This window comes from Nicotiana tomentosiformis, chromosome 1, assembly GCF_000390325.3.
Source record: "Nicotiana tomentosiformis chromosome 1, ASM39032v3, whole genome shotgun sequence".
Classification (NCBI taxonomy): Eukaryota; Viridiplantae; Streptophyta; class Magnoliopsida; order Solanales; family Solanaceae; genus Nicotiana; species Nicotiana tomentosiformis.
The window spans coordinates 75,372,569-75,384,535 of NC_090812.1; the positions used below are offsets into that span (position 1 = coordinate 75,372,569).

Below are 11,967 nucleotides of genomic sequence, written 5' to 3' on the forward strand. Positions count from 1 at the left end.
AATTTAGACACCCGTCGAAAGTGCAAAAGACAGGCTTCGCAGTCATAAGCCAAAATTCAGTCACTAGACGAACAACGAAGGAAACATGGTGCCGGAAAGCACAAATAAGGTCTGCCGCAAGATCAGAAGGGAAAAAAAAGGAACGAAACATAAAAAAATAACTCCTCTATGCAATTTGTAAACAGCTATGCTATCCAATCGCATGAACATGAACTAGATTAACACCTTTGAACAGACGAAATGTTCATAGATACATCTAACCTATTACAATGCCATTAGAAGACCTAACAATTCCTGAAAGAAATAGAAAATTGGATAAGGACCTATGAGAAACATAGAAGACTGATCTAACGAGTATCCGTTGTTAGCAACGAGGTCATTTAACTGTCCTGCAGCTCAAGTACACAAGACTCAAAGTTTTATTCGATGTCCAGAGCGAGTTATTTAAAGAAGATCAGTTTAGGAAGAAACGTAAAAAACCAGGCTATTTCTCTTACAAGTGGATTCTACCAGCTTGCATCATTAGCATTTACTTTCAGAGAAGGTGAGTCAAAATCAAGAAGTTAGCAGGTACTTGGGACAGATAGATGGCATTAGAGTCATAGCAGTTAAACAGGTCTGAGTCGTCAAAGTAGACGCCTTCTGAAGTTTCTGGTGGTTCCTTGATAAGTACGAGCAAGTAGTCCCGCTCCTATACCGATTCCAACACAGATACTGAGGCCAATTCCAACACCTACTCTTACACCAGCATTGAACCAGGATAGTTCCCCATCTTCACCTTCTATGTATTCCATCCTAGAGTAAAGGTTGTTATATTCATCATACTCCTGTTTGGGTTTCGCATGATCGGTAACCTGCACATGCATTGTTGACAACACTTGTGAAAACTTGCTCATAAAAGAAAAATGGATAAAGAAAAAAACAGATGTGCATAACATATCAAAAGTCATAGTAAGACACCTCTGCTTTAATATTGTATCACCTTCTTGGTATATAAGAGAGCGACGGAGCAAAACTAAATCAGTGTTGCTTGCTAGACTTTTCCATAATCACAGGCTAACAACAAAGTAAGCCAGAGAAAAGGCGGGGGAATAGACAAAGATTCAAGTGGAAGAAACACCAAAAAATGGATTTAACTTCTGTTGTCGAAAAACTCATTTGCAGAAGATTAAAAATCCCATATTGCAGATCAGATAAATGGATAACCGGCTTGCACACATAAAGAAAACTGACTAATGCTGGCCCGGGCATTGCAAATTCTAACAATTTCATCTATTGCTATATAGGGAATACGTCAGTTGGAAGTTCCATTGAGATTTAATCTGTAAATAAAAAGGAAATGCATTGAAGACTTCTAGTATATATGCAGATTGCAACTCTGCCTTCAACCAGGCTCATGTTTCTTTAGCAGTTGTTATCGGTACAAACAATGTGTTTACTGTTTTAACATACCCTTTTCTTTGTATGTTCATAAATTGCAATCGAGATTTTATCATGTGATGATGGGAAGAGTCCTGGCAACTGAAAATTATGGTATGATGGGTGCCAAGTTCCTTACCTAGGTAAATAAGATATCTGCCTTTACGATATTTACTATAGCCGAGGGTCTATTGGAAACAACCTCTCTATCTTCACTAGGTAGAGGTAGGTCTGCGTACACACTACCCTCCCCATACCCCACATGTGGGAATATACTGGGTTTTTTGTTGTTGTTGTTGTTGCTGTACTATATTTACTATATTTTGGACTCAAACACTAGCATAGACCATCTTAACTGCTAGCACATGCAAGATAGCAGGGCAAATTTTTATTTCCTTTCACCCATGTGGTATCCTGATAAGAAAACAAAAGCATTGACACACAAAACGAAAAGGTAAGACATGTGTGTCCATGTGTTGCATGCATAAATACATATATTGTTCTGAGCACACTGTACTCTTTGTTTCCCAAGAGTTCAGGATAAGTTTCTCATGGCTCTCAAGCATTATTGGCTGGGCCTAAGTACTGACAGCACAAGATAAGAAAATATTTGGGCAGCAATTACAGAGAAGCTAAAAGCTACTGCAGCAAATATGGAGTAGCAGTTCAACCAAAAGACAACAAAAACTTATTTGGCAGAAGGGTAAAATTTGCTAATTCACTGATGGCTAAACATAGAGGTGTAGGTTATGTATAGGTATAAACATCAATAACTAGTGGCGAAGTCAGGATTTTTATTAAGGGGTGTCACAATTTAAAAAAGTAAATACACGAAAGACATCAAGGGGATTCGTACATAGTATTTATACATCATCAAATAATTTTTACTTATCTAAACAATGTATTTTCGCTATACTGTCAATCACCGTAACCAGTAGTATACCTGCATTGCATGTGAAGAGGAAGCACGGTACTGGCTTTCAGTTGCCTCATATTCTGGTATTGATTCCAACATTCCCGGCCTTAGTTGCTTCCTACGATGGCCGAGTTGCAGGGCCGTTGTTAGTATAATTGGTTTCCCTGAGAAACAACCAGCTATATAAACTTCAATTATAGGAGAAGCCAAATCCGTGGCCGTGTGTTGGTTTCCTTTTTGCAAGCTAGAGCCAGCAAACACATCCATTTCACAATTGATGTTCCAAGATTGTCCATGATTTTCAGATTCACTTAAAAATCCATTGCTATCGCATAAGTTTAATGAACCAGACAACACAAGAACATCCCTATCGAAAACCTCATATTTCACACTTCCTGTCATACTTATACTATCTGTACTAACAAAAGTAACCTCCTCGGATTTCTTATCAAACCTATCTCTTCTAAGTACAGTGGATACACCATCCGAATAAATTCCAGTCCGCGCACCATTCACTTCCAAAAGGGTGTCGCGTTTCAGTGGAACATAGTTCACTGTTAGGTACTCAGCGGTCAAATCATCAAGCTCACATTTGGTAATTCTAATGTAAAAAACTCTCAAATCTAACCACTGTAAAGATAGCTTAAATCCAGACTGATAAGTAGAGTGCCTCATAAGGCTGTGGCCATTTTCAGCCATCACTCCATTTCCATTCTCATGTGAATTCTCCATTCCTTCACAAAATCAAGGCTCTTAATTACTCACCAGAATCCATCAAGATTTGGTTGGTTCACTTACTTAGTAACCCAAACAAGTAGGAGTCAAAGCAGTGAAGAGAACCTGGAATTAATGAGAAAGCAACAAAACAGAAATATTTATGAGTGCCACACATTTAAGGAAACACAAAGGAAAGGGAAAGAATAAGAAACAAAGTAACAACTAATTGAACTCATGAAAAAACGATATGAAAGAGATCAATTCCCAATCAGAGAAGCTCATAACTAGAAGAAATAAATGAAAGAATCTGAATTTGTGAAATATTTCTTCTCCATACACAGAATAAAGGAGAGCTATAACCCCTAGAACAGAAAAAAGTGAATCACATCAAAGAGAAATAGCCTGTGAGCACAAAAATGGGATCTTTATAGGGCAAAATTTGATCACAGGTAAAAGTTAAAAGAGGAAAGTAATAGAACAGTGAAAAGACTAAGAAGGTTTAATAAATAGAGAAAGTGAGAATACAGCAGAAATGACAATTCTGAAAAATAAAGAAGATGAATGTATTACCAGAGATCAAGAGAGCAGAGAGAGAGAGAGAGAGTGAAATGTGAACCCCTTCAAATTCTACAACCAATTTAATGTTTTTTATTTTTAATTTTACATAGAGTGGTCATTTATGAAGAAGAAAACAGGAGTTAAACGCAACCAAATTCCAACAAAAGACCCAGAGCAGTAGGCAGTAGTACTAAACGACAGAATGCTGTAGACGTCACGTGTACAAACAAAATACATAAAACACAAAAATCTTGTGTGAAAGAGTACAACAGCATCATCATCATTTCAGCAACAAAACCAACAAACCATTTCCCCTACAACTCACTACAAGCATCTTCCACGCCACCTCTTTGCCTGTACTAAGCTTCTCTTCACTATCTGCGACACGAAACATCAAATTTAAGACACTGTCAATAACTTCAAGACTGGTTTTCTCAAGTTTCTGCTGTGAAAACGATACAGAAAAAGAGGAAAACACCTTTAACTTTTTAGTCCCTAAGAATAGTCCAACACCGCAAATTATCAGTTTAAAGGCGAACTAGGAGAATGGGCTGTTACAAAATGGGGGTAAAGTTTCAACCTTTTCTTTATAACGAGATCAGATCATTAAACTTTTGGTCTCGTAAATTCTATAATTTGGTTTGTGAAGTATTAGAAATTAGTCGGATCGAGTTAGTTCGGCTTTTATTAAAATCGAACCAAATTAACTATATCGGTTTGGATTTGTTCGGTTTTGACGAGTTTTTCGGATTTTTTTATTTAAATATTATTTTAATCTTACTTTGTTAAATTTTTTATAAGTAAATATATGTTTAGTAAAAATTTAAAAAATTGACAAACATATTATCTATTAAATATTCTTATGGGAGAATTTACTTAGTAACACATGATAGTTATTCTTTTAGTCGTCTCACAATAATTTTTTATTGATGTACACTTTTAAGGTAATCGAATTTAATACTTAAATATAAAAATCAATATGATACCTAAATAATAATAATCACTTCAAATTCGAAAAAGATATAAGAATTTAATAGATCTTGACATATGAATATGGAAGAACAAAGAAATTGACACATTTCAGTGACACCTGATAAGAAAGTGATCATACAACCTATTATTTAATGTTAATAACTATGGAGCACTTCATATTTTATTAGATATTATATCACGTAAGAGAATTCTAAATATTTCTAGATATTTTTTTAAAATTTTTTTATACAAAATCTTTAAAGTATATATAAATATTATATATTTATATGTCGGTTTGGTTCGGATTTTTTTACTCAATATCAAACCAAATCAAACCAAATCTAGTTGAGTTTTTTAATCGGTTTGATTTAACTTTTCGATTTGATGTAGTTTTCCGATTCGATTTGTACACCCCTATAAATTACCAAGTGACTACTTAAACAGTACAAATATTATCCATCTCAAGTCCAAATAAATGACACTATGATATTTTGGTGTAAATGCAATGAGTCTAGTTATGATGAGTACTTTTTCTTTTTTTTCAAACAAACACATGATTAGCGTGAATAAAGCTAAATGAACACACAAAAAATTGATATATTATCTCCTTTATGTTCTTGATCAATCTTTACTTAATAAACAAATTTTCATGGTTAAGGTAAACCAAAGGTTTATTTTCTTAAAAGGGCAAAGGTCCAAATATGTCTTTGTATTATATGAAATTGAACACATTTATCTTTCGTTAATACTTTAGCTCAAATATGTCCTTAGTGTCACATAGTTGGTCCATATATGCCCTTAGAGTTACACAGTTGGCTCATATATGCCTTTTTCGAAACGGAATTCACCAAAACTAATTAGCTCTTTCGTTAATTGTATTAAAGTGTATTACAAACACTATTTCCTTTTTATTAGTATTTTTTTTTACCTTTCTCTTTTCTTTCTTCTTTTTTCTTTTCTTTTTTTTTTTCCTTTTTCTTTCTCCCTTATCTATTTCCTCCATTACTGATGTCTTCTCCATTTTCGTCACCAATTTCACTTGACAAAACTCATGAATTCCAATTACTAAAAAAATTCTCCCATAAGGTAATCAAGTTCCAATTTTACTTGCCCTCTAAATAAATGAAATTAAATTGTTCCAAAAATTATGGTTTAAACTTTAAAATAATAAAAACATCTCAACCTTTAACAATACTCAAAAGACCAAAATATTTAAATTATTTACAGAAAGATAATTTAATGATTAAAAGCCTAGAGTTCAAGTTGTAGTGTTATAAATTTGAGTTGTTAGTCTTTTTTCGTCTTTTTTCAGCTAGACATTTTTTATTTTTTTATTAACTATGTAAATTATGGATGTACATGGAACGGGTTGGTTCGGTTTTTGGTTTGGATTGTTCGGTTTTGTTGGATTTTTCGGGTTTTTTGTTACATAAATATTATTTCAATCTTACTTTGTTAAATTTTTTAGAACAAAATATATGTTCAGTAAAAATTAAAAAATTGACAAACATATGATCTATAAAAATATTTTTATGGGAAAATTTTCTTAGTAATTGGAATTCATGAGTTTTGTCAAGTGAAATTGGTGACGAAAATGAAGAAGACATCAGTAATGGAGGAAATCGGATAAGGGAGAAAGAAAAAAGAAAAAAGAAAGAGAAGAAAAGAAAAAAGAAATGTAAAGAAAAAAAAGTACTAATAAAAAGGAAATAGTGTTTGTAATATACTTTAATACAATTAACGAAATAGCTAATTAGTTTGGGTAGATTCCGTTTCGAAAAAGATATATATGGGTCAACTGTGTAACTCTAAGGGCATATATGAACCAACTATATGACGGCAATGACATATTTTAGCTAAAGTATTTAACGAATGATAAATATGCTAAATTTCGTATAATACAAGGACATATTTAAACTTTTTCCGTTATTAAAATTGTATCAAAATCAAACTCATATTTATTCTTGATTTACCTAATGTTAGAACCCGTCAAGTATCATTTCCGCACCACATGTTCAGTTTTTTCGGCGGGACAGAATATGTTAACGTCCCATATTGGTTGAGGGATCAATCGTTATCCCCTTACATGATTTTAGGCACACAAACAAATTTTTAGAGTTGAATTACATCCAAATTATATTGTCTTTAAAGACCAATTTAAGGACTAATTTAATAGTGGTGTAAACTGGAATAAAGCAAAACGACTTCAGAGGAGTGATATAGGTGAACCTAACCAATTTGGGAACTCATTTAATAGTGGTGGTAAAGTGGAATGCATTTTGTAAAGAAAATTGGAAATGAACGGTTGAGAATTTGATGAGAGTAAAGCCAAATTGTATTTGGTGTTGCAAATATCTTATCCTGCAGCAGTATCTACAGAAAAGAGATCAGAGGAGAAAAGACAAGGATCAATCTGTTAACGTATTCTGGTGCCACCAAAAAAGCAATGTGCTCTGCTAGCAAAGCACGCACGTCATCCGCTAGTTCTAACGACATTTAATTAAAAAATTCCCTACTAAATTTCGTTAATATTGGACAAGTAAAAAAAGTAACGGAACTAGAAAATTATTCTAACATAATCTTTTACAATTTAAACAGAAGAAAAGAAAAGTAAAATTTTAGGTAGAATGCCTGATCGAAGGTCCAGTACATTGGTCCAAATTCTAACATTTGATACTCGTGATAAGTTGATAACCATCCAATTAAATTTAACTTTCAACAAATAGAGTTGTGAGCTTTTGTGTTCCCATTTCTCCTATGATAAAAGTGATAGTTTAACAATAGAAATTAGTCAAACGAGAACTTGTCAAATGGTTTGGAATATGCTAAACAACTAAGAGATCCAAAGCCGCAATTATCATATGCTTTAGCAATAAAATTTAGAATGTGGTCTGGCAAGATTAATATCGAATGTTTATATTTAAGCTGTTGCAAAAATTGATTACCTCATAAAAGTAGTCCCAATTCCCAAATCCCAATCACAAGAGAATGGTAGAAGCAAAAATTTGTATCATCGTTTAAATAATGCCAAAAAGGTAATGATAGAAGGGTATATATATATATATATCAATCATGATAAAATGATTATAGTAGTGTGATTATGTTACTATTGTCGGTCCAGTGGCATAATATTAATATGTAGCAAAATTTCTCACTTAACTCATCTTTGATGTAATGCAGTGAACACGCGCTTAGCATGCATATTTCTTATTAGGCAAAGCACACTGACCGCAATAAAGTGGCAAGAACGGGCAAGAAAACGGGTAGTAAGGTACTAAGATTTTTCGTAAAAGCGGAACAGGTTGAACAAGAGGCCAAACATGCAATAAATGTTGCATTCTAAGAAACTGGGGGTAGCGGCACAGTACAGTGGCGGAGCCATCTTATAGGAAGGGACACTCTTTTACGAAAAAAATATATTGTATAGGTAGGTAAAAAAATAAATTATATGTATATATACTATGTATTGATTTCCCTTAATTTCCTGATATATTTACTTTTATGTATTTTGACACCTCTTAATAAAAATTCTGGCTCCGTCACTGACAGAAAAGTTACATTTATGTTCAAATTTGATTTGCAAAGGTGCAGCAGATTGGAATTCACTACCTTCCTCTTGATGCTTCAAAAAGTTCACAAATAAGGCGAAATAATAAATTGTGAGTATTATAATCTGTGATCTGACAAATAAATAAAATGATGCTCTAGCAAACCACAAATGTTTGATACAGAGAATTTCACAATTGGCATTATTATACTTATTAAATTACACACTCTGTTAAGATTCCTGGAACGGGCACGAGCTTTGCAAAAGAATCGGGAATGGGCATTGGCAGAGGCAAATGAGTTAGGGGTGGGGGAACTCGGGGAAAGAAAATAGCACGTGAACAACGTCCGACACCTCATCTTCTTCATGCCATAACCACGTGCTCCTTTATGTTCTACCGCACGTAAATGTCTTCACAAGAAGAAAAAAAGTTTTACGCCTCAGTCTCAACTTACGTATTTTGCTCGATAATATAGACATCGGCCACCACTCCATTTATTATGATTCATTCTAAAATACAGTATAACAGATTGACTGACAATATTGTCCTATCATTTGAATTATCTAGGACTACACTCATCTGACATCATCTTCTGTTGGCAGGGAATTAGGGATGGACCTGCTGCACGTAGGAGCCCATTTCTTGAGACTGATGAAACTCGAATTATCAGCAGATTAGAGCTGATTCTCCATTGAAGTGGAGAATCGAGCTGAAGCCATGAGAGAACAGAAGATTCGAAAAGAGAAATAATTGAGAACAAAATTTGGGAAAATGAAAACTAATCTCATTTCTTCATCTTTGTTTCTTAATTATATACACATGTAATGAAAGGAGAAAAAGAGAATTAATTTAACCGCTAACTAATGACAGTTGTCAATAGCTACTAATTAATGAAAAATAATTAACCACTCTCAATACCCCCCTCAAGTTGGAGGTGAGGAACTCACAGCTAACTTGCGTAGTATGTTGAAATGTTTAACCCCAGTAAGAGCTTTAGTTAAAATGTCGGCTAACTGATCATTGGTAGAGACATGGTGAAGGTCAATGAGCCTATGCTGCAATTTATCCCTCACAAAATGGCAACCTACCTCTATATGCTTTGTCATTTCATGGAAGGCAGGGTTTCTTGCTATATGCACAGTTGCCTGGCTGTCACAGAAGACTGGACTAGATTGTGGACAAGGAGCATTGAGTTCTTCTAATAATCTCTCCAGCCATACTAGCTCGCCAACAACCTTTCTTACAGATCTGTACTCTACTTCTGCTGAAGACAATGAAACGGTGATTTGTTTCTTTGATTTTCAACTGACGGGGCTATCTCCAAGCAATACAATGTAGCCACTTACAGACCTTCGTGAGTCAGGGCATGCTGCCTAGTCGGAGTCACAAAAAGCTCTTATTGAATAGTCTTGGTTGTTTGACAAAAAATCCCTAAGGTAGGGTCATTCTTCAGATATCTGAGTACATGTAATGCAGCCTTAAGATGAGGTTCTCTAGGAGTCTGCATGAATTGACTCAGGTGTTGTACACTGTATGCGATGTCTAATCTGGTGTTAGTCAGGAAATTGAGCTTTCCGACTAACTTTCTGTAATATGTAGGATCAGAAAGCAGTGGTCTTTCATTAGCTTTGAGCTTCACGATGGAATCAAGAGGAGAAGATACTGCAGTATACCCTAGGCAATCATATTCTTTTAGTAGATCCACAATGAATTTCCTTTGAGAAATGAGTACACCATCTGACTTGTACAACACTTCCAACCCTAGAAAATAATGTAGCTTTCCCAAATCCTTTATTTTGAATTGATCGTGCAGAAAAAATTCCAGTGCTTTGATCTCATCTAAATCTGTTCCTGTAAGCACTACATCATCAACATAAACTGCAACAAAGACAGTGGAGGAACCATTTTTCTTGAAGAAGAAGGAATAATCAATTGTTGAATGTGAATATCCTCTTGAACATAGTGATTCTGCCAACTTATCATATCATTGCCTACTGGCTTGCTTGAGTCCATACAAGGACTTCCTCAATCTGCACACTAGCCTCTTATCTTCCACCAAAAGGCCGTGTGGAACCTCCATATACACTTCTTCATGTAGATCTCCATGGAGAAACACGTTGTTCACATCTAACTGGTAGAGATCCCAATCTTTCTTTACTGGCAAACTGATGAGGGTCCTCATTGTAGTCATCTTCACCACTGGTAAAAATGTTCCAATGTAGTCGATGCCTGATTGTTGAGTGTACCATTTGACTACAAGCCTTGCTTTGAACCTTTCTACACTTCCATCGGCTTTGTGCTTGATTTTGTACACCCACTTGCATCATATTGTTGTTTTACCTGCAGGCAAATACACTAAATCCCAAGTATGGTTAGCATATAAAGCCTCGAACTCTTGGGTCATTGTTGCTTGCTATGTTGGGTTCATGACTGCTTCCTCAAAGGAAACTAGTTCACTGTCATGTGAAATATTTCTCATTAACTGTTGACTATTAGGACTCAATGCTGTGAAAGAAACATGATGGTTATTAAGAGGTGCTCTGTCAGGTAGGTCAGTTGTACTAATGGAATTTAATGTGTGGGGATCAGGATGCATTATTAGTAGGGAACACACATACTCTTTCAGATATGTAGGTGGATTATGTGCCCTTAATGATCTTCTAGGTTATGATGAAATTGAAGAGTCAGGTTGTGTGTTGGGTGAAGAAGGGGTTGGATTATCAGATGTATTATATGTGCCTAGTGTATTATCAGTTGTATCCTGACTAACAAAAATAGGATCATCTGTGACAGAATCAGTGGCACTCTTATTCTGGAAATGACTCTCATCCAAAAAATCCTCTGTAGGATTTAGATTACCAGAATCTGTATGTAACAATTTTAGTGCAGAAGGAAAGTTAGAAGGATTTGAAATAACAGCAAAAGGAAAAACATTTTCATGAAACAAAACATCTCTAGAAATGGGTATCCTCTTGGTGGCTAAGTCTAGTACCTTGTAACCTTTTGTGTCAAAGGGATATCCTACTAACACATGAGGTGTGCTCCTTGGTTCAAATTTGTCTTTGTGAGTTTTGAGGATAGTAGGAAAGCAAACGCATCCAAAGGTCTTGAGATGGGAATAGGTTGGTTTCCTTTGATACAGAAGTTCATATGGACATTTACCATTTAAAGTTGTAGTAGGGAGTTTGTTTATCAAGTATGTTGATGTCAAAATGCACTTCCCCCAATATTTCATAGGTAATCTTGACTTGTATAGCAATGCTCTAGCAATTTCAAGCAGGTATTTGTGTTTCCTTTCCACTACACCATTTTGTTGTGGTGTATAGGGACATGTCTTTTGATGAACTATGCCTTTTGACTGGAAATATGCCACAGCTTCATTACTGGTAAATTCTAACCCATTGTCAGACCTTATTGTTTTAATGGTACTTTTGAATTGGTTTTCTATCCGAGGAACAAAATATTTTATAGCCTGAAGTGCATTGCTTTAACAACTTAGCAATTGTGTCCAGGTTGATCTACTGAAATCATCAACTATTATCAAAAAATACTTGTAATTGTTATGAGTGGATACATGGTAAGGTCCCCAGAGATCTAGGTGCAACATGTCAAAGGCATTGGTGGAAAAGGTGGTTCTTTGGGGAAAAGGTAATCTTGTCTGCCTGGCCATAGGGCAAATTGAGCAAATGAAAGGCCTGTTTGGGAGCAAAGTTAAAAGGTATAGAAGAGATACCCCTCATTTTCACAAAAGGTACATGTCCTAACCTATTGTGCCACAAATAATCAACACAATTTTCATGAGACAAGGAGGACAAATTGTCAGATAAAAAAGATGAT

At 34.9% G+C, this 11,967-nt stretch overlaps 1 protein-coding gene across 5 annotated transcripts; it reads right to left on the bottom strand.

The window, feature by feature from the left end:
- Positions 1–198: 198 nt before the first annotated feature.
- On the bottom strand, positions 199–4,223 carry LOC104100443 (uncharacterized protein At1g01500-like). Of its 5 annotated transcripts, none has more exons than XM_009607671.4 (4): positions 4,089–4,223; positions 3,936–3,988; positions 2,363–3,175; positions 199–854 (listed from the first exon to the last, which is right to left on the bottom strand). In XM_009607671.4, the coding sequence occupies exons 3-4, from the start codon at positions 3,065–3,067 to the stop codon at positions 627–629; spliced, it is 933 nt and encodes a 310-aa protein (XP_009605966.1). In that variant the 5' UTR covers positions 3,068–3,175; positions 3,936–3,988; positions 4,089–4,223; the 3' UTR covers positions 199–626. The 5 variants fall into 5 exon arrangements, with proteins under 5 accessions (XP_009605966.1, XP_009605967.1, XP_009605965.1 ...); XM_009607672.4 differs by having other exon boundaries at positions 3,917–3,988; XM_009607670.4 differs by having other exon boundaries at positions 3,623–3,988.
- Between the last annotated feature and the right edge of the window lie 7,744 nt (positions 4,224–11,967).

Excerpts from the sequence above, each read along its gene's own strand:
- LOC104100443 (XM_009607671.4), bottom strand. The coding sequence starts at position 3,067 with ATGGAGAATTCACATGAGAATGGAAATGGAGTGATGGCTGAAAATGGC. Across the intron at positions 855-2,362 it reads CCTCTTCACATGCAATGCAG|GTTACCGATCATGCGAAACC; the intron begins GTATACTACTGG and ends ATGCATGTGCAG.